General features: G+C 51.3%; 1 protein-coding gene across 1 annotated transcript; it reads right to left on the bottom strand.

Moving 5' to 3' along the window:
• Positions 1-1,549: 1,549 nt before the first annotated feature.
• CYP4B1 (cytochrome P450 family 4 subfamily B member 1) lies at positions 1,550-22,085 on the bottom strand. Its single transcript, XM_069590583.1, has 12 exons — positions 21,847-22,085; positions 9,213-9,354; positions 8,994-9,038; positions 8,307-8,434; positions 7,363-7,487; positions 6,931-7,082; positions 6,670-6,776; positions 5,217-5,407; positions 3,379-3,512; positions 2,534-2,598; positions 2,351-2,433; positions 1,550-1,955 (listed from the first exon to the last, which is right to left on the bottom strand). The coding sequence occupies exons 1-12, from the start codon at positions 22,024-22,026 to the stop codon at positions 1,772-1,774; spliced, it is 1,536 nt and encodes a 511-aa protein (XP_069446684.1). The 5' UTR covers positions 22,027-22,085; the 3' UTR covers positions 1,550-1,771.
• Positions 22,086-22,803: the final 718 nt, after the last annotated feature.

The raw sequence follows: 22,803 nt of genomic DNA, 5'->3' as shown, positions 1-22,803 counted from the left end.
GGAAAGACGCCAGTTGCATCCATACTCCTACATGCATCTGCCAGGAGTATGGATACAACTGGGGTTGTACATATCATATACATGTATCAACTGGGGTTGTACATAGGCAGACATCCCTGTGCAACCTCAACTATATGTGCCCCTTACACACTCCACACTCTGCTCACACACATGCGCACAAACCCTGGATCCTATGAGGCAGCAGGATCTCTTTGGAGAACTGGTAGGATTAAGCGGAATTCACCTTTGGTGCCCACTGGTCCCCCAGCTCCCCTCTCACAGGGACCTTCCCCATTCCTTCTGCCTCCAGAGCTCTCACAGGCATGAGAGCTCAGAGAGAGATGCAATTCTACCCATGAAGTCTTAGTCAAAAGAGGGCAGAGTCAGGTTCCTTCCCTTAGTGTTTAAGCAGGATAACAGCTTCTTCCAGTCCTGCCTCACTAGCCTCCTGACAATCCAGGGATCAGAGGAGTAGTCAGCTCTTAGACTTGAGCTCCACCCATGGGTCAGAGATGGATGGTACACTGAGCTCTGCTCCCCAGCGATGCCTACTGAAACCATGTCTTCACTCGTGCAGAGAAAGTTCTGTCCCGGACAGAGGGGAAAGTGGGTGGCATGGGAGACACTCTGGTGAGGCCTCAGCATCCCAGCCTCAGGTGAGCAAGGAGATCTGAGTCTTGACAAGGCTTTGTAGGAGTGAGCTTGAAGCCCATGGCCCAACTCCCAAGGCTATGACCTTCTTCTCAGAGGGCACGCATCAGCAGCAGGAAGGATGTGTCTCCAGGTGGTCTGTCCCCAAGGCAACATAAAGACATCCCCAAGTCCCAGGGCTAGAATTCCCCCTCTCTTGCCTCTCCCCTGGAGCCCAGTTCCCTTCCTTCCACACCTGTCCAGTTCCTGGATTGAAGCCCACTAATGGCTTTAGACTTGAACCCTAGAGGTGTATATGCCCCCAGCCATCAGGCAGGGACTATTTTGGGAAGAGCACTAATTCCCCACATGGCCCCAGCCTAAGTCCTTCTCCAAAAGTCCCTCTTTGCATCCTCATACCTCACCCTGCCTTAAAGCCTGATTCAAGCACCATCTCTTCCAGGAAGCCACCCTTTAATGTCACTCTGCCACCTTCCCCAGCCAAAACTCACATGCCCAGGGCACCAGGTAACAGTGATACAGATGCTGATGATGGCAGGAGTGCCCCAGAGACCCATCTCAGAAGGGGCAGAATTTATACCCAAGAAACCATAGTCCATATTCCTCAACCTCAACAGTGGTTACCAAGGAGTTTTCTCTAAAAATTCATTCTTATGTGTTTTTGATTTAAGCAGTTTTTCCTTATGTCTGTTATATTCCAGAAACATACATACAAAGTTAAACAAAGAAACAGATCTTGGTGAAGGGCACAAGCCCCGAAAGCCATCTGTATATTGTGTGGAGTGGATGAGTGTCTGGTCATAACCACTAGTCCCAAGGCACAGATTCCATGTGAATGCTGTGTAAATTTCAGAAAGATGGACAATTATGGGAGATCAATAAAGAATCTAGAAGAAAGTAGTTATTCAGCATGCTTGTTAAATGAATGAGTGAGCTCTGGAACACATGTGCAGTAAGCATTTATAGACATACATGTTTACATGGCATTGCCTATTCTGCTTCTAGTCCATAAGCCTACAGAAGACAGGGGAACACAGCTACTCTACAGCCCAGCTTGGAGAGGGCAGCATCCAGGAAGAGGCCACAGGTTGGGCTGTCTGGGGCTCTCATCTCAGCAGAGCTACTTCTCAGAGCCCGGCCCCACCGGCTTCAGATGGAGGTGGATGCCATTCTTGGAGCGCAGGACCAGCTGGGGCATCTGGATGGGTAGCTTTGAGGGATCCGGGGAAAACTCAAAACGGAGCAAGCAGAGAGCTATGACCACTTTTACCTCGTTCATGGCAAAATGCTGGCCAATGCAGTTCCTGCAATGAACAGCACAAAATGACATCAGGCTATGAGATGTCCAGAGTGATAAAAACTAGCACTCTAAGTGTCCAACAGAAATCAGTCACTATGTACGGATGAATCGTTGACTGATTGATTGGCCTGGGCTTCAGAAACAGATCTCGGGGGCATAGTGAGGGTCCCAAACTAGGTAGGTTCACACTGTGGGTTGTGACTTAGGGGTCTCTCTTGGAATGACTCACCTGCCAAAGACAAGAGTATGCTAATGGCAGGAAGAGGGTCCCTCAAACTTCCCTCACATCAGGGTCACCGCACACCCAGCATGGCCCTCCTCATCCCAGAGATCCCCCAAAGGATGTTCCATGACATCCTCCATCCTCACCTCTGGACAGGGACGTCGGGCTCTCCTTACCTGGGCCCAGCAGAGAAGGGAATGAAGGCAAAGCTGTGGCGTCCGGCCACATTCTCAGGAGAAAAGCGCAAGGGGTCGAAGACCTGATGGGACAGGGCTTGCTTGAATATCTGCCAGGTCCCAGGGCAGGATGACCCCACAGAAGCCCACCCCCTCTGAACTCCAAGCCCAGGGATGGCATACCTCAGGGTCAGTCCACACTGTACTATTCCTATGGAGGGCATAGATGTGCAGAGAAATCAAGCTGCCTGTGGGCAGAGCAGAAAACTGATGAGCAGACAGTCCTGGGACAGCCAGGCCCACCTCCTCACAGGGTCAGAATCCCCTAAGTGGTGCCCCTAACTGAGCACCAGTCCCTCCCTGAGCACTGCCAGGGACAGAAAGTTTATACCCACCCTCAGCACATCAAAGTGTGTTGGTCAACAGCACACCTACTCCCCACAGCCCCAGCACCAGCTGTAGCACCTGACACAGACATGTGTAGACTGGAAAAGGAAACGGGGACCGCACCTACCCCACCACGAGGACAGGCAAGGACTACCACCCACTTTCTGCTTCCCATTAACTGACTCTCAAGGGAAGTAGTCATTCAGAATATTATGCCATCAGCAGTAACAACTACCATTCACCGGGCGCTTACTATGTGTCAGATCCAGAGTCAAACGCTCCTTACAAAGCCTCCACACACCATTGTACAGCTTGTGCACTGCACCGCATCATAGTCTAAGTGAATGGTGCCTCCTGAAGCTGTCCAGGGAGGGCACAATCTGCTTGGTGGTACATGACAGCCCTGAGGAACACTGCCTCTTTAATCCTGACCACAGCCCTGTACGGCAGGGACCCTTCTCACCCCCAGTTCACAGGAGACAGAGCAGAGGTGTAGATGTTGGTGGATTTACCCACACATTGTGGAGCTAGGACTTTGATGCTGGCCGAACACAAAGCCTGGTCTCTTCCCCTCTGGTACAGGGGTAGAGAGAGCACCCCCAGGGACTCTGGCTTCACCCCCAAAATCTACCCCATCCCACCTGCAGGTAGAGAGCGACCATCCACAAAGTTGACAGGCTTGCTGAGCTGGCGGTACACCTGGGGCACAGGCGGGTACAGGCGGAAGCTCTCCTTGATGCACATGGTCAGGTAGGTCATCTCTGCCAGATCATCCCTGCCACAACACAAGCAGGCCTTTGTGGACTGGGGAGCAGCACAGTCCTGCAGGAAGGCAGGCCCAGCCAGAATCCCCACTTCACCACCACCACACATCAGGGAGTCAGAGGGATGCAAGCGCTCCAGTGTCTAGGCCAGACATGGAGTGGACGCACAAACGCAGGGGCCTGGCTCCACTTTTCTCCATCCCTCCCTCATCTTCACTGTTAGGAAGGGAAAGCACAGGATCCTAGGGGTGTATGTGCTCCTGGCAGTCAAAGGCAAGGTCACTCTTTCAGTGTCCCCCAGAAACCCCACGAGGGACAGTTCTTTGGGTTCTGCTTCATTCCCCATGGAGCTGGAATGGCAAGGGGTAGGGGCTGACACACATTAGCCAAAAGAAGTAATAAATGTCAAACAATAACGAGCTTGGAGGGGGTGAGTAACTACATATAGATAGATAGATGGATAGATAGATAGATAGACGGATAGATATTTCCATTTTGCCACTAGGAAGTTCAGACCTCAAATGTGCTCCAGCTATAATGACTGTGCAACAGCTTACTACAGAGCCCCAGACTCTAGGGTTTATTCCCCCGGTCCTCATTTTTCATTTGTGTTCTACGTTTAATTGAATATGTCCTTTAGGTTGCTTCAAGATTGAGATGGAATAAAATGAAAATTAAATAAATGTTTCAACTCCCTGCCTCCAGGCTGTGTTCACACTGTTCCCCAACCCAGAGCACCCAGTTCTCCCCTTTTGCCTTTCTGAGCCTCACACATCTCTTTAGAAACCCACTCCTTTTGATGCCTCTGTTCTGAACATGGGGCTGCTCAATCTTACCCCACTCTGTGGTTTTCTCTAGCTTTGTGGTTCTGCAAGAACCAGGTCAGTATTGGCCACTCACCCTCATCCTCCACACTCCTAACAGCGTCTGGCACCTGGTTGGACACCCAAGGAGGTTTCCAACCTCTGACCAGTAAAACCACATCCTTCAAATCCCAGATTCTGGGATTCTAAGTCAGTCTCCCTCAGTGAGTCTAAAGTTTCTTCCCTCAACTGAGCATTTTCTGTGGCCCCTGCTGTGTCCTATCCCTAGGCTGGAGGTAACACAGGAGTCTAGAGAGAAAGGTGACAGGACTCGAAAGCCCAAGGGGCAGAGGCCGGGAGAGGCGGGGCAGAGGGCACATGCAGGAAGCGGGCCAGTCAAAACTGCCAAAGATCATTCTCCAGAGGGAGGTCAGCATCAATCAGTGTCGTGATAGTGAGCTCAAACTTGAATGAAGAAACAAAATAGTTGTAAGTTTCTAAGTGATGAAGTTGGCAACAGCCTTTTCTCCTTCATCAGAGGAGTCTAGAGGCTGCACATGTCCATCTAGAAGCAGGTGGGAGGGAATCAGCTCTTCCTGCTACCCCAGCTCTGTTCATCCTCAGTGTTCAAATCCTTTCCAACGCTCCCTGATCTATCTGGGAACCCAGAAGGCCACCAAAGGGAGCCAGCATAAAAGTCAGCCTCTTGAACACCTTTACAAGACACATCTGAAAATGGTCTGTGGTGAGAGAAAGCGCTCGGGGCTGTGTCCACGCATAGCTTCCCCCCCAAAGCCACAGCTCTGGAGGGGAAAATGACAAGGGCTAACTGCCCTCTCCTGGTTTCCAGGATGGCCCTGTAGGCGCAGCTCTTCCCTGGGACAGACTGGGCTCACCAGCAGCCTCACTCACCACTTCAAAGAGTCCCGGTCCCCAAGAATCTCTTGAATCTCTTCCCGACAACGACGCTGGTGTTCGGGGTACAGGGACATGCAGTAGAGAACCCATGAGATGGCGCTGGTGGTGGTGTCATGGCCTGCGAACATGAATGTGTTCACCTCGGCCCGGAGGTCTTCATCCGATAGCTTGATGCCTTCTTCATCCTGAGTCAGGAAAGCACAATGGGACAGCCCAAGGCATGTGAGGGAGGTTCCAACAAGGCCTCACAAGAGTAGCTGTCAAATGAAGGTCTGGGAGAGGGAGGGAAATTCCTTTTCAGACTAGGGGTTCGGAGCGTCCCCTTGATTCCTATCTGTTCCCCCAAGGCCAGCTTGGAGGACTCCTATTCCAGGAAGCCTTCTTTGATTCCTCTGGCCAAATGACTTGTGACTTTACCCAGCACTATCAGTTTGGCTCCCCTGACACACACAGTCCCTTCTGGAGGAGGAAGAGGTCCTTGTCAACATCTGCCTCCTGTCCCTGCCACCTGACTGTGAGAGTCAAGAGGCCAGGGCTAGTGCTTTCTCAGTGTCTGCATCCCTAGCTTGAGAACTAACCCAGAGCAGGGCTCACTGAGTTTGTGGAGTGAAAGGACCAACTGAATGAGTGAATAAATGACTGTTGCTGCGGGTGCTCAGTCACTTCAGTCATGTCCGACTCTGTGCGACCCTGTGGACTCTAGCCCCACCCAGGCTGCTCTGTCCATGAGATTCTCCAGGCAAGGGTACTGTAATGGGTTGCCATGACCTCCTCGAATGAATGAATGAGTAATGTATAAAGTCTAAGGTTTTAGGTTGCTAAGATTCTTCAGAGTCTGCCAAGGCTGGAATTGGTCTTCTGTTTCATGTAGACCCAGCCTCCCTGCCACTACATCTCTCCCCAGCACCACACCAGTCACCTTCCCACCTCTGAGCCTTTGCTGATGTATACCACTGGACAAGGGCTTCCCAGGTAGCTCAGCTGGTAAAGAATCTGCCTGCAATGCAGGACACTCCAGTTTGATTCCTGGGTCAGGAAGATCCCCTGGAGAAAGGATAGGCTACCCACTCCAGTATTCTTGGGCTTCCCTGGTGGCTCAGACAATAAAGAATCCACCTGCAATGCTGGAGATCTGGGTTCAAGCCCTGGGTTGGGAAGATCCCCTGGAGGAGGCCATGGCAACCCACTCTAGTATTGTTGCTGGAGAATCCCCCATGGACAGAGGAGCCTGGCGGGCTACAGTTCATGGGGTTGCAAAGAATCAGACATAGCTGAGCGACAGAGCACAGCGCAGCACCACAGGACAAGAAACAGGTCATATCTGCTGGGGAAAGAGGGAAAGACGCTTAGCAGCCCCGCTGCTGTCCAGGGAGCCCTGTCTCAGGAGGACAGTCTGAAGACCCGTCAGGGACACATTCTTAGGCAAGGTGGGTGACTGTGCACTCACCCGAGCCCCCAGGAGAATGTCCAGGAAGTCCAGGTGCCTCTTGCTCTGTATTTTCTCCCGCTCTTTCTCATCCTGGAGGGCTGCTTTCCGTTCCCTGATGACCTGGTCTGGGCCGGGAGCACTGGGTGTCACTGCCTGGGGACCCACCCTCTGCCCAAAAGGGGAAGAGAGGTCCTGCAATGGGAGGGGTCCCCCAGGGGCCAGGAGGAGCTAGACCAGAACCTAGGCCTCCTGTGGGTGGGCGGTGCAGGAAAGGCCCACCTGTGTGGTCATGGGCCACCTGGCAGGCCCGCAGGAAGCGGCGGCCATGCGGGGTGAGAAAGTAGATGAAGTCATTGTGGTACTGGAAGGAATCGATGCGCTGCTGCATTAGCAGTGTGAGCTCGCTGACCGCCAGGTAGTAGTTGTTGTCCCTGCACAGTGGAGGGAGGGAGAGATGCTGAGACCCCAACCTGCAGCAGAGCCCCCGCGCGGGTGGAATCCAGCTCCAAGCACTGCGCTCTCTGCCCGTCCTCTCCCCACCATCAAGCCTCCCATGAGAGCCGTGGGAAAGGCCCGGCTCCACCTGAGCTGAGGCTCCCTAGAGCAGGGCGCCCCTCTCCTCTCAGACCAGGGCCCAGGAGTCCTGTCACCTCGTACGCCCTCGGAGCCAACCTGGCTGGAGACTGTGGTCAGCCCCGAGGGCCCCCTGACCTGTCATTCAGGCCGCTGGTTCCTTTGCCAAAGGTGCACTTCATGAGTGAGTCCAGCGCCATGTGGCCCACGTCGCTGAAGATGTCAAAGCTCTTTTGCTCACGAGCCTTTTTCTCCCACTTGTCCTAGAGCCCAGAGATGGAAGGTGATGGAGGGGAGGGGGCCCACCAGGCTAGATGTCCCACCCTGCCTGCAGGAGCCACCACTGTCCTCCCCACACGCACTCCGGGTCCCTGGCCTGGCCTCCATCCTGCTGTTATGAGTGGAGAGTAGGGGGTGGTTCAGGCTCAGAGGGCAGAACCCACAGGCAGCCTCACCCAGCACACAGAGCCAGGACAGCTGTGTATGAGGGAAGAGGAGGGCCAAAGGTGGTAAGCTCCCCAGCACAGTCTGTGTGCATCAGGCCTGCAGTGATCCTGGCGGGTGGGGAGGGGGTAGTCTCTTGCAAGAAGAAAGGCTAGCCCAGGTAACCTCAGGGATTATCCAGCTATAAGGCTCTGAGCCTAATTCTTGACCCCTGACTCCCAGCATCAATTTTAGACTTACTTTCGATATTATTTCAGGCAGTTGTGCTAGGCCAAGGATGAGGAGACACTTTTTAGATATGAAAGGTCTTCCTAATATTCTCAATACAGGCAGCCCTCCAGTCTGCTACAGTAGGAGCTTTCCTGGGGTCTTGCAGAGGCCCTTTGATGTGGGAAGAGGGAGTGCTGGTCTCCCGGTGGAGACAAAAGCTGGGGCTGTTGGGCAGCTTGGAGCCTCAGCACGCTGTCAGCACACGGCCAGCAGTAGGTGTCAGGCAGAGCAAGGCTTACACTGCTGCTGCAGGCAGAACAGGGCCTCGGGCCTCAGCAAGTCTCCTCACTGCCCTCTCCTAGGAAAACCTGGGGGCAGGGGTCTGGCCCTGCAGCACAGCCTCCAGGAGCCTGGCACAGGGAGCTCACCAGCATGACACGTGCGGACTCGGCAAACACGGCCACGTAGGGCTTCAGCACATCATAGTGGAAGCCAGGTGTGAGCAGCTTGCGATGCTGGAACCACTTAGGCCCTTGGAGAACCAGCAAGCCTTTCCCTGGGGAAGGCATGGGAGAGGGACGGCTGGTCAGTTCACACAATCCTGCCCCAATCCTAGCAACCTGGGATCAAGCACACACCACCCCGCCTAACCCCACTCCCATCCTCCTGATCTGCCTGGCATCCAAACTCAGGTCTGCCTTTCAGGCACCCAGCCCTGCAGCCTCTGGTGACACCAGCCTGGGTCCTGTCCTTCCACACTCCTTTCCTCAGGCCCTTGCCCCAGCCAGCACCATCAATAAAACCTCCTCAGATCACCTGTAGTGCCACCTCCTCCAGGAAGCTGTTCCTCACATTAAAACATTGCCCAGAGCCTTTGCCCTGCCTACCCAGGGAAGAGGACACCCTGACAGGACAAGTTGCCTGAGCTCCACCTCTCAGGCAGCCTGGAGTTCTCCTGCCTCCTCCTCTCCTACTGAGCTTAGGGTGGCAACTTGGGGCCAGGTGGTCTGATGGATGTAGTAACCATAAGAGCAGACACTGGGCAAGGAGGGATCAGGCAGGGAAGGCCCCTGGTCACCCAGCACCAAGGACAGGGAGGGCAAGAGCCTACTCACCAATCCACTGGAGGAAGAAGTCATACAAATCTGGGGCCTTCGGGTCTATAAGAGAAAGAGAAGCTTAGTCAAACGGGGACTAGGGGATTCCTGGAGGATGTTTGGTGATGAATAGGGTGAGGACCTGCCCAGACTTAGGGTGCAGGCCCAGGACCCCTCCCCACATGGCACCGAGCCCTCTGCTCTCAGGAAGCTCCAACTTCTTCCAGGAATCCTCACCTCCTCGACTGTATACAGCTTTGGCATATTCAGGATCATAGATGTTCAGGAAGCCAAGAAATCGTCCAAGCCAGAGTTGGTGGGCGTAAGGGAACTGGTGAGTCCAGGACACCACCTTGTCCAAACTCCCAGTCTGCTGGATCTGAAATAGCAACAGAAGGCCAGGCCACTCAGGAACCCACCATCACCAGCCAGGCCAGCAGGGAAGAGAGGAGGTTGCCCGGGAAGGTGCAGGGAGCACTCCTCCCTCCTCCTGCAGCCCTTCCCTCCCAGCCAGTCACAGTCCTACACATCTCTGGGCTCAGTCCTCTCTCCAGCCCAGAGCCACTGCTCTAAGTCCAGGCCACGCTTTATTGCCCCTGGGTGAGCACGGCAACCCAAACTGGCCAGCTTACTTCCATCTGGTACCTGCCACCAACCTATCTCCACTGCAGCCAAAAAGAGGTTTCTTTCAGCATCAAAGTTTTCATTAGAAAGAGAACTCCAGCTTGTTGTTCGATACACCTCAAAATCACCTCGATTCCACCCCTAAATCATGGGGCACTTTTTTTTTTAATTGAGGATGTACTATGTGCAGAGCACTGTCTAGATGTCTCAGGGGAATGAGATAAACACAGTCCTTCCCATTCACTCTAGGTGGGGAAGAGTGATAATAAACAAATAAACAACAAAGTGAAATGACTGCAGACAGTACTAACAAGGAAATAAGCACAACGCTGGGAGAGAGTTAACAGGGAGACCCTTCTGAGATAGAGTGACCCAGGATGGACTCTTGTTGGCGAGGACATTCAAGGTCAAACTGAAGGATGACACTGGAGCTGACCGTGTGAAGAGTAAGGGAAGAGCACTCTAAGGCAGAGTGAGCAGCAAGCAATGTCTAGAGTAGGGAAAAGTATGGTGTCTCCCAGGAGCTGCCACTAGGTGGGGCAGCGGCCGGAGACGAGGCTGCAGAGACCAACTTTGGAGGTTTTTCTAGCTACATCTACTCAACCAGAGCTGCCTTATGTAAGTGGGGTGTATGATAAATACCTTTCCAAGACATGCCTTTTTTATTTAAGATATTTGATGGCTCAGACAGTAAAGCGTCTGTCTACAATGCAGGAGACCCAGGTTCGATCCCTGGGTCGGAAAGATCCTTTGGAGAAGGAAATGGCACCCCACTCCAGTACTCTTGCCTGGAAAATCCCATGGATGGAGGAGCGGGATAGGCTATAGTCCATGGGGTCGCAAAGAGTCAGACACGAATGAACAACTTCACTTTTTTCACAGTGTTTCCAACAACTGCCTAGTATTCCATTTCAGGGGCATACCATTATGTATTTATCCATTTCCCCCTATTTGGAAGGAGCCTTTTAGAAGAACACTTTAAACTCTCCAGCGGCCTGCCCGTGGGTTAGCACCATAGTTTGGGAGACAGTATAGTAACAACTAATCTTCATTAAGCACCTGCTGTGGGCTAGGCCTTCTTCTAAGCACCTTATATCTTGACTCATCGCATCCTCAAAACCATTCTTCCCAGTTCAGGGAAAAGTGAAGTCGTTCAGTCGTGTCCAACTCTTTGTGACCCCATGGACCATATCCCACCAGGCTACTCTGTCCATGGGATTTTCCAGGCAAGAATACTGGTGTGGGTTGCCATTTTCTTCTCCAGGGGATCTTCCCAACCCAGGGATCGAACCCAGGTCTCCCACATTGCAGGCAGACCCTTTACCATCTGAGCCACCAGGGAAGTAAGAGGAGCCTACGTCCAGAGATCTGAGGTTGCTTCCCAAGAACTCACAGCAATCTTTGGAGCCTGACAGACCTGGGTTTGAATATTGATTTCTCCTATTTTTCAGATGTGTGAACTCGGGCAAGTCACTGTGACATTAATGAACACACAAGGCAGGCATGTCATTAGTTGAGGTCATGTGGATCCTGGGCAAGGGAAGCCCTCGACTGACTAGAAGTTTCCTCTCCTTCAAACCTTCCCTCCCATTCCCAATATCTTCTTCCAAGCCTCATCCCTGCATCTCCTGCACACATCCTCCTCCTCAATGCTCCTAAATTGCAATAAAGAGTGTGGTCTGAACACGCCCTGAGATACTTTCAACTGTGGGAAAAGCATTCACCAAACCTTGTCTCCTGTTACAAGGTAAACTGACCCTTGTGTTACACTCTCCAACCCATTCCCCTGGAAACTTGACAACTGCAGAATATCAACTGTGTTGCTAGGCAACATAGCTATGGCCAAATGAACCCTGGGAGGTAAATAACATCTGGACTGGGAAGAACCATGAACACCTGATGAGAGCACCATGCTTTGGGCTTCTCTGCGTGTGGTGACTCTGTAATGTGCATGACCTTGCAGGACCCTTGGGACTGCTAGTGGACACAGGGATTCGGCGGGACTTGGAGATTCAAAAACAAGCTTGACCCACATCCAGGATGAGGAGCTTAACTCCCTGCCTTTGGCCGGCCCCTGAGGAGCAGATAGTGGCTAATGGCTATGTGGAGGTTGTGAAGAATGCCTGATGCTGCCTTGCTGGCTGGCTGCCCATATCCTTGGAGGAGACGGATGCTAACTGTGCCTCTGGTAGCCTTGTGAGTCTGAGTGTTTGAAACTAAGTTGACCTCTTGGGGTGTGGCATCATCTCTGCACATTTGTTATATACCATTCCTCGCTTTTCATATATCCTCTACCCAAGAGAGCCCATTGATGTTCGGTCTGTACCTTGGCATCCACCCTGAATGACCTCTCCAGGGACCTCTCTAACCTTCCAGCAGCTGACATCTCTGCCTCCTCTGGACCTCTCTAGCCCTACCAGGGCCTTACCCATATTCTGCCTTGTGCTTTTATCTAAGACCCCCAAAATTTAATAAAACTAACATTTGACATTCACTGAACATTTGATGTGTTCAGATACTGAGCTAATACTACACACAAATTCTTTTATTGAACTCTCAGAAAATTCTATAAGATAGGCACCATCATAATTCCTACTTCAGAGTTAAGGACAAGTCAACTATGAGAAGCTTAGTCACACGGCTGGTTAGCGATAGACCTAGGATTCACACCCAGGACCCCTGACCTAACCCCACCTGTGGACCGTGAGTTTCCCAGAAGCACAGATCATGTGTGGGGCATGCCCAGATCACTATGGAGCTCAGCAGGGGGCCCTGGATGCAGAGTATACTTGATAAACAGTGTGCCAGATGAACAGAATGAAAAAGGAGCTGACAGAGAAGACTAGAAAGGAAGGAGAAAGCATACAAAGCATCTGGCTAGTCTAAACATTGGCCAGAGATAGGCCATCTCCTGAAAAGCCAGTCCAAGTCTCACTCAATCTGGGGAGTCAAAGAAGAAAGGCCACCATCAGCACTTCCTGCGTGGTAAACAGTACGGCAGATTTGTTTTTGTTTTCCCAGATGACCCTAGCCTGCCTGCTATATGGCTAAAGTCCAGAGTCACTCCTCATTTCCACATTCTTTCTCACAACATAGGGCATGGGAGGGGACAGATATTATTGTGTATCTCCCGTAAGTCAGGAGCTACGGGAGTGAATTCATAGATCACTTCAGGTACCTAATATAGAACAATTATTCCCGTCTTACAAATGAGAAAACTAGGGCTCAGAGGTGTGAACTGACTTGCACCTTGCTTGTAGGTTAGTAGTGCTCTAACTCAGGTTCAGTTCAGTTCAGTTGCTCAGTCATGTCCGACTCTTGGTGACCCCATGAATCGCAGCACGCCAGGCCTCCCTGTCCATCACCAACTCCTGGAGTTCACTCAAACTCACGTCCATCGAGTCGGTGACGCCATCCAGCCATCTCATACTCTGTTGTCCCCTTTTCCTCCCACCCCCAATCCCTCCCAGCATCAGAGTCTTTTCCAATGAGTCAACTCTTCGCATGAGGTGGCCAAAGTACTGGAGTTTCAGCTTCAGCATCATTCCTTCCAAAGAACACCCAGGGCTGATCTCCTTTAGAACTCGGTTTAGAGCCCCGCATTCTCTTCCCCACACTGCAATCTGTCAGGGTTGCTGTGTTCAGCTGTATAAACTGTACACTGCGCAATCCTAGGGCGTGCCATTCATGACAAGGCCTGTGCAAGGACTGGCCCAGCTTTCCCTCCTTGTAAAGTTTCTTTTCACAGTCCTCACCCACTCAATTAATCCATGTTGTATCTTTCAGGAAACAACCTTGAAGAACACAGGACATTTGAAAATTTAGCCCCAGGAATCCTTGTCTAGACCAAGCCGCTTCCCCCAAAGGGGGACTGGGCTTGGCTGCTTTGGCCTCCAGCCAATCATCTGTGGTTTTTCTGGGGTTCCTCTCCTTCCAGGCCGTCTGTAGGGTCCAGTGTAATCTCCCCATAGAGCCTTTCCCCCTCTGCCTCTGAACTCATTATTCTGAGCTCAACCCAGCGGTGTTGTAAGAATTTCACTGCCCTTGTGAACACAATGTCCAAAAGGTTACAAGTGAGCAACATAATCTCTGCCAATTAGTAAAAGGGAACCTTCCTTCTGGTGTCCCCGACCTCTTTCTTGCTTCCTTCTTGTTTGGTATACCTGGAAATAATTCTTTCCTCCTGGGTCCCTCTTATTTTTCCATCTGTGCTCCTGGGTTTTCCTTGCTGACTTTTTGATCACCAGAAAGGACTGTGCCCTTTCTCTCCATCCCTCTCAAGTTCAATTGACAGGGGACAGGAGAGGCTTAAATCACAAAGCCAGACACAATCTCAGGGTTGGAAGGAACCCTTGGCCGATCTGGTTCATCTATGCCTTATTTTTCTCCTCATTAGCTGTGAGTGTCCCCCTGGCCAGCAGCATCCCCACCCAGGATGGGAGATTTGACCTCATGCTGGCACGTACCACACGCACAGCACTTACACAGCCTGAGCAAGCCCTGCCTCCCCATGCCCAGATTTCTTCTGCATGCCCTTGATCACCCCTGGAGCCTGGCAGGAGTGAGGATAGCTCTTGGTACCTGGCCCCACTAGTGGAGTGGCAGCCCCATCAAAAGGGCTGGGACATCCTCTCTCGAGGGGTCATGGCTGCCTGGCTAGCTTCTCTGGGTTACATAACTGTACATCTCAGACCAGTCCTCAGATAACCCAAGTTGGGACGCCTACAGGACTCCAAGGTCTAGGCCAGCTTGTTTTTCTCCAAAAGGAAGGAAACAGGAAAAGAACAAGTCGTGGAGATAATTCACTGACCCTGGCTCCAGAGCCACACACCGCTCGTCCTCACACTTGCACCCATTGTAGACTTCACCAAGGATAAACAGGAGGGGGTGGGAAAAGCAAGCATGGGCACCACTCTCTTCTTTGCCTCCTCGGAACTGGAGGAAGCTTTGCTCTGAGGAGTAGATCTGAAAGAGATCTTAACATTGCCAAACCACAGTCCTTCTTTATAGGTGGGAATGGTACATCCCAAGGACAAAGAGAACCATTCCATAGGAGTTGGGCCGACTGGGATTCTGCAGAGGCACTTCCTACTGCCCCTCTTGTTAATGAGCCTGCCCAAGTCATCAGTCAGTTGAGCCAAATCTCAGAGGGTGAGTGTTCAAGAAACAAGATACCCACTTAGCCAGTCTGCTGCAGCCACAGCTCTCCCACAGGGAACAAACAAATCTGTTCACAAAATGGGGTAGCAGTTCAGAAAAACACATTGTTAAGGAGGGGAGGGGATGGGCTTTCCTCTTCCTCAGCCTGCGGGGCTCCCTTGAGGCAGGTCATGCTGATCTCCGGTTCCCAGGACCCAGAGTTGCCTGGCCCAGCTCCTTCACGATGTGGGAACTTCTGCCCCCAGAGCTCAAACATCTCAAGCAACCAAGAACTTACTGCTTTTCAAAATGTAGTAGTCCCAACAATCTTTGGATCATCTTAATTCTTACTTCCCTGGCAGTCCAGCACTTAAGACTCCCCGCTCCCAGTACAGAGGGCATGGGTTCAATCCCTGGCCAGACAGGGAGCTAGGATCCCCCATGCCACACAGTGTGGCAAAAAAAAAAAAAAAAAAGATTAAGAAGTTAAATAAAATAAAAATTAAAAAACACTCTTTAGTCACTGAACTAAAACCTTCCAGATTGTGGCCTTCCCCATGAGTTTGCAGTCTGCTCTCTGGGGCTACAGAGGCTTCTACTGTCCCTTGGGAGTTGAGGGCCAGATCCTCCTGGGTCTGCTCTCCTCCAGTATGGACATTCCTAGATGCCCTTGGGTGCTATAGTCTTCCCCACTCCATGGGCCCTGCCCTGCCCCATACACACACCAGATTCATGAGCACCGGGATGTTTGTGAGCCCCAGGTAGTGTCAAGGACAGCAAATCTGTATAGTCAAAGCCAGAGAGGTTGGGAGTGCCTGCCAAGAAGAAGCAACAAAAATTGAGATGAGGCAGTGTCCCCGGAAAAAAACATGAAAATCAGTGAGAAAAAAAAGAACACTCAATTTACACAAACTCTTTGGAGATTCAACTATGAGGATGAGCAGGGAGCCATGGGGAACTTGGAGGAAGGGATCTATGCATGATGCTCCAAGGAGCAGAGAAATGGTTCCCCCCAACTCTAGAGACGAGTAAGTGACTTTATCCTCCATCTTCCGTTTCAGAGACAAGTGCAGAGACAATACCACACATGTATCTGTGGATGTATGCGAATACATAACACACGGAAGCAACCCTTGGCTCAACAGAAGGAGCTTGGGAGGCTTTGGATGAGGTTGACACAGGTCACCTCGACTCTTCTAGTACCACATATTGGCTGGGAAGTATGATGGGCCTTGCCCAATGGCCCACAACTCTCAAGTCTAGGTTTTTCAGTCCCACAGCCTGCATACATTCTGCCTGCAACACCTGTCTCTGTCTTCAGCACCAAAGATGAACTCCAGCACCAGGAATAACCAGGTTGGAGCAGAACACAGGACGCAATCCAACACCTAAGAAGACAGAAGGGCTGTTAGCCAAGAGGCACCCGGGAGTCCAGGGGAGTGCAAACATTGGCCTTCACCCTGTGTGAGTGACTTTGCTGCCCAGAGTTGGGTCTCCCAGGGATACACTCACATATTCAACAAATGGGCATGGAGCACCCACTCTCAATGCCAGCCATGGTGCTAGCTCCTGGGGACATAGTGTGAACAGGACAAAGCCCTGCCCTCCCCAAACTTACTTGCCAAGTGGGGAGAAAGAAAATCAACAAGAATCAAATATATCAGGCATACAATTTCAGGTAGTGGCAACTCTTGGAAGAAAAATAAAGCAGAAAAGAGGGCAAGGGTGCTATTGTAGACAGGGGATTAAAGGATCAAGGAAGCACTCTCTCAGGTGACATTTGAGCAGAGCTTGGCAGAAATGCCTTCTAGAAAGCCTCATATAATTGGCCAGAATCTGTCCCTCTAAAAATTCTTTTTCCTCAGCTATCCCTCCACCCCTCTGCTCCTGGTAATGCAGTCTTGCTCTGCTTCACAGAGAAAAGCAGAACCTATCAGAAAAGAGATCCCTTAAAGTCAGCTACGAGACCTGAAGAACCACTGCCTGTTCCCAACCTTCCCTCCTATTCCAGTGGAGGAGGTATCCAGGGTTTGTCCAAGGCCACTCCCTTTAGATTTCAACCCTCCCCTGGGGTACCTCATCCATCAGTCGCCCTTCTCTTGCCTAACACAGACCCCACCCTCTCTACCATCTCCTTGCCACTTGGCATTTAAAACATGTTCAAGTCTCTTGCCCTTGACCAAACAAAGCCTCCTTTGGCTCTGCTCCCTCCTCCGGCTAACACCCCATTGCCCTCCTCCCTTCATAACCCAATTTCTCAAATGAGCTGCCTCCTTGTTTCCACTTGCTCCTACCTCGGCCCCCACCTCTCTAGCAGTGATGAGACATGGTCAGTTCCCCTCTCTCTCTTGAGCTCTCTCCTGGTTGTCTTCCTGCCTCTTCTGATGCCCCATCTCAGCAGCACCTCACTTATCGTTTGTTAATCAAAGACTGAGGCTCCCCAAAATCTAGCCTCTGGTCTGCTCCCAAGCTGCACCTTCTCCCTGAAGGCTCTCACCTACTCCCGTTGCTTCCTTTGCCATCCACCGACTGGTTCCTAAATGGACCTCTCATCCCAGCTTACCTTTCTCCTGAGCTCCAGAAACATGACCAGTCATCTCGTGGACATTTCTGCATAACATCCTCTAGGCCTCTCAAACTCAGCATTTCCAAATGTGAATATAGCATGTTTGCCCCCAAAATCTGCCCCTCCTCCCATACCTAGGGATGGAAACAGCATCCATGCTGATATCAACCAGAAACAAGGAATGATGCTTTCTCTGAGATTTATGTTAATACTGAGGGAGACGCCCTGTGGCAGCTGCCCCTCTCCCTTGCAGATCCACCAAGAGACTTTTACATTGGAATCAGCTAACCAGAATTCAGAGAACCAAATGTAGCTGTTCTGGGGTTGGGGGCTGGTATGGGGAGGAGGGAGGTCCTGCCATGAAACACCCCAAATCCAGAACCTAAGGTTCCCATACCCAGACACTGACGGGTGCTGCCAACCCCTGAGCCCCCACTTCCTGGGTCTCAGATCCCCACATTTCTACATGTAGATAGACACAGAAATTGATTCCTCCAGGTTATATAGAAGTCTTGTGGCTCAGGGGTCCTTTCTCTCTTTAGGTGACTTTGCCAAATTCTGCTCTGAGTCAGCTGTGTTGATGCCACAGTCTAACAAAGCTCCCAGAGCAATCCTATGTCCCCCTTCTCCTTGGTACATGAAGGGAGTCTCCCTGACACATCTCATATCTGGCCACGGTGAAGGCATCCTCTCCCCATGCCCACACCACCAAGACAGCCTGCTCTGCCTCTCACTTCCCTCATCCGGCTGGCTCACACCATCAACACTGCCGCAGCCTCCACCCTGCTCTCCCTGCCTCCTATTTAGTCTCTGCCAATCTAGTCTTCACCCAGAAGCTAAAGTTTATCTTTCTACCACCCAAATCTGAGCTCTTCACTCCCTTGCATGAATCCACTCCCTGCTTCCCTGTTGTGCTCACAATAAAGCCTTTTGACCTGGCCTGTGAGGTCCCATGTGATCTGTCTCCAGCCCCACTTCAGTCTTATTTTCTCCTCTTTGCCCTCACTCTCACCCCTCCAGAAACACAGAACTACCTCTGCAGGCACATATAAGACCTTGAGAAACAAACATCTGTTGAACAAATTAATTTCTTAAACACCCAGTGCTCTTTCTGGCCTCTCCCTTTGGTATCACAGGTATCATCTTCCTCCCTTCCTTTCGCATTTTCATGGGCTGCAACGTCCAGATTATTCTCAGACTCGGCACAGTGACCCCTCCCTGGGCCCTAGGATCTGGAACCGTGTGCTGTGTTATCTCTCTCTTGCAGACTGGGTTCCCCTAGGGCCTGGCTCTAGTTTTGTTTCTTCCTCCTCTGGCCTCAACATAGGGCCAGACCCAGAGTAATTGGTCAGATAATGCTAGCTGCTTGGGAACAAAGGGACCTTATCTGGCTCCTGAAGACTGGGTTGATTTAGGAGGAAGGAAGAAGATGAAGAAAGCCAGTGCTTCCTTGTGTTTTGCAGCAAGAGTCTGCCTATGATGACTGACACATGATGTCTATCTGCCCAGCAGTTTGCAGTGTATCTCTACTTTATCTCTGTTGATCCTCTTCCAAGCCAGCAAGGTAAAAAGGCTTTTCTCAATGTGGAGAAAAGGAAGTGGAAGTACAGAGAGGAAGCATGGTGAAGGCCCATGATCAATGTCTGCTGCTGCTAAGTCATTTCAGTCGTGTCCGACTCTGTGCGACCCCACAGACGGCAGCCCACCAGGCTCCCCCATCAGTGTCTACTGAGTGAAAATAAGCCACATCCCCAGGCCAGCATACTTCACTAACCCACACATGGTCAAGGGAACCATCCCAGCAATGAGCAGGACCAGCGAAGAGGGCTTTCACAGTCCCAGGAGATCACCTGTCCTGGGCTTGGAGCTGGCATTCTCCTTTCTCTCCTTCCAACACAGATTAGAGCCTTGGGCCCCTCCCAGGGGCCCCAACTTTCAGTCAACAATATGGCTGAGCACCTATTATGTGCTGGGTCCTCTCTGGGCCCCCACCTCAAGGTGATGCATTCTAAGAATTGAGGGGGCTGATGGGTAGAGGACAGACTATAACTGGAGGCAAGAGGGAAGGAGTGAATCCTGATGGACATCTCTTCCAGCCCCTGCGGCTCTTCCTTTTACCACCAGTCCTCCTCCTTCCTTTCCTATTTCCATCACCACAAGGCCCAAGAATCAAACATGCAATTACTCTGTACAGACTGATCATGTCCTGGATGAAAAGGCACAGATCCATTCAGCTGAGAGCAGAGGTGCCAAGCCCTGGAGGAATGCAGGGGTGCTGGGCCTGCCATGGTTCCCCAGGAAACATTTGTTGTGTCTGAGAGAAACCACCCCTCCGGGCTTTGCCCACCCTTCCTCGCACCAAGGCCCTTCAGATACTTGTGTGAGAGCCAAGAAGCCAAAGCTAAGTTGTGTTCCAGGTCCTTAATACATTCTCAAGGTGAGGGCAGGAGCATCCAGGGGAACGAGGGCAGACAGCACTGATACGGGGGTAACGGAGCAAGGTCTCTGTCCTAGGAAAGCCCACAGGCTGATGGCAAATCCAGCTTTGATGGAGGCAAGGAGAAGAGGAGGAGACATGAGAGGAAAGCTGTTGAAGGTTTCTCTAAATGCCTCTTTCCCACATTAGGCTCATACCTCAACCTTCCAATGAAGAGAACGTCCCTGTACTTAATACAGCCCCCCCAGATAAATCCTGGTCCCTCCACTTGTCTTCTCCATCATTGTCTCCTCTGTTGATACCCTGCCTCACTCTCCTATGCTCACTGTCTGTTCATCCAGTGATACCTACTCTGGGGAGGCTTGTGCTGTACCCTGAAGGGACAGGGAAGAATCAGACCAGATCTCCATGGTCAAGTGGGAATGATGAACAAGCAAACAGAAGATGACAACCGTACAGGACAAGCACTGAGATACCAAACCTGGGGCTGATGCAAAACACTGGTGAGGCACCCCAGCCCCTAGTAGCCTGGTGGCAGCGAAGGCTCTGGTGTCTGTTTTCTCCCTAGAGAGTAAGCTCTTTGAGAGCAGAGCCTGGGTCTGATTCATCTTCCAGAACTTTCTGTCCTTTTCTGGGTGTGTCTAGGATACAGGTATGTTGCTAGGCCATCCTAAAGTGAAAGTGAAGTCGCTCAGTCATGTCCAACTCTTTGCGACCCCATGGACTGTAGCCTATCAGGCTCCTCCGTCCATGGGATTTTCCGGGCAAGAGTGCTGGAGTGGATTGCCATTTCCTTCTCCAGGGGATCTTCCCGACCCAGGAATCAAACCCGGGTCTCCCACATTGCAGGCAGACACTTTACCATCTGAGCTACCAGGGAAGCCCAGGCCATCCTAAGACAGTTATTTGTAGAGACTTATTTTTGCCTGGGCTTCCCCAATGGTTCAGGAGTAAAGAAGCCGCCTGCCCATGCAGGAGACACAGGTTCGATCCCTGGATTGGAAAGGTCCCCTGCAGGAGGGCATGTCAACCCACTCCAGTATTCTTGCCTGCAAAATCCCATGGACAGAGGAGCCTGGCGGGCTACAGTCCATAGGGTCACAAAGAGTCAGACACAACTGAGTGACTAATCACATTCTTGATCCCACCCAGAGGTAAGGCTTATCCTGAGTGTCAATCATGAAGGAAAGGTAATTCCCTAGACTCCTGGGAAAAGTTTACTCAGGACATAGTAGAAATCTAAATTCCTCCCTCAAAACCTTACCCTTTGGCAGCTATACCTACTTTCCCAAGCCTGGCTGCAGATCAAAACACTTTGGGGACGTTTTTAAACTCAGACCCCCTAGCTCCAAAATGTTAGAGTCTTCAGGGCTCAGGGGCCGAGGAATCTGCTCCTCCCAGTTGATTCCAATGCAGCTGTCCTTTTCTATGTGTTCAGAAACCTCTACTCTAGATCCTCATGGAGGTAGGAACTAAGAGCTCTTCCTGAAAATGAGTGCTAAGGGTCCCCACTACCCTGAGATAACTGGGAAGGATGAGTCAGAATCTGAACCCAGGAAGATGCCTAGCCCCTGACCCAGTTCATAGGCATGGCAGGGAGAACTCCACCTCTGGGAGCACCAATTTTTAAATGGTTCAACAGGTCTCTTAGGTGAGAGCACTTGTCCCTGCCTTCACTTCCGTTTTCTGCCCTAAAAAGTGAATTTTTTACAGTGGACAGAACAAGAGGATACTGGTTAAGTTCTAAATAAGATTGCCTAGTTGGATCAGACTATCCAGGAAATTTTTTTCCCCAGGTTATCCCTGAGTCCTTAGCAGAGCTCTGTCTGAACTTTGGGCCTCAGAATGATGGGGAGGAGTCTGTGGCCCTTCTGAGTCCCAGCTTTTAAATTCCACCCCCATTCCCCACCCTCACCTGAGGCAAGCTTGGAAAGTGAGAGTGAGGGGGAGACCCATTGGGAAAGATGAACGGAAATCACGGCTCACAGAACCCCATTTCTCTGCCCAAGCATAGGATCTCTTGCCATGGCCCCCAGCAGGTTAGGCCAGACTCCCAAAGGGAAAGGAGGCTGGTTTCTTTCTCTATCCTCTGCCCAGTCACTTACCTCAAGGGCATGCCCAAAAAGCCAGTGGGTGGGGGGCCCTGAGAATCTGTCCATAGCTCTGGCTAGCATCTGCCTCCGCAGCAGCAGCCGAGTGAGCTTAAGGAAGACTAAGACTGAGACCAGTCCAAAAGCCCACAGGCTCAGGTGGGAGAGACTCAGGGAGAGCAAAACAGGCACCATGGCTGGAGTTACAGTCGCCCAGGTTTCTGCCTGCCTCCTACTGCCCTCAAGTTCCCTTATACTATGAGCCCAGGCACCCTGCCAGCTCCCACTCCAGCCACGCCCTGCAGTCAACAACAGCCCAGGCTGGGCTGAGCTCCATGGGCAGAGACAACAGTCCCCAAATGCACAAACAGAGGAGACAGCCTGGTTGATTTCTACCAAAACTCAAATGAAGAAAACTAGATAGCGGGCTTCAAAGAAACGAGGCAATGTGTTCCTTAGAGGAACAAACAGAAGGCAGTTCGTGGCATGATCACTGGCGTAATAATGACTACCTTTTCATGTAAGCTACCTTGGATGCTTCAGATACTTGTCACACACTATCTCATTTAACCCAAACAAGGTCAGAAAAGTTTGTACACACAAGTTTGTGTTATAATCTTGGGAGTGGAGTTGGCCTTTCTCTGACCTAGGCTCTCCCTTCTAGGGCTTGAACCTTGCTCCTGAAGATGACTCAAAAAAAAAAAAAAAGGACTTAAAGAATCATGAGCCTGACATAAATGCAAGCTCTCCCAGCAGTCCGTGTCCAAAGGGAACAATGGAAGCTCTCTAGCAAGAAGGCACAAGCAAGCTAAGCCTCAGTTTCATTATCTGGAAAGTGAGTTTAAAAAGCAAGTACTGATGACCGTGTTTAAGTTAAATGAGATAGTGTGTAACATTCAAGGTAACTTGTGTGAAAAGGTGGTGATTATTACGCTGATGGCTACACAACTCATCACACACCCTGCTGTTCAC

The sequence above is a fragment of the Ovis canadensis genome, chromosome 1, assembly GCF_042477335.2.
Source record: "Ovis canadensis isolate MfBH-ARS-UI-01 breed Bighorn chromosome 1, ARS-UI_OviCan_v2, whole genome shotgun sequence".
Taxonomy (NCBI): domain Eukaryota; kingdom Metazoa; phylum Chordata; class Mammalia; order Artiodactyla; family Bovidae; genus Ovis; species Ovis canadensis.
Note: the sequence above shows the minus strand (reverse complement) of the source record. Positions and strands in the feature narration are given on the sequence as shown.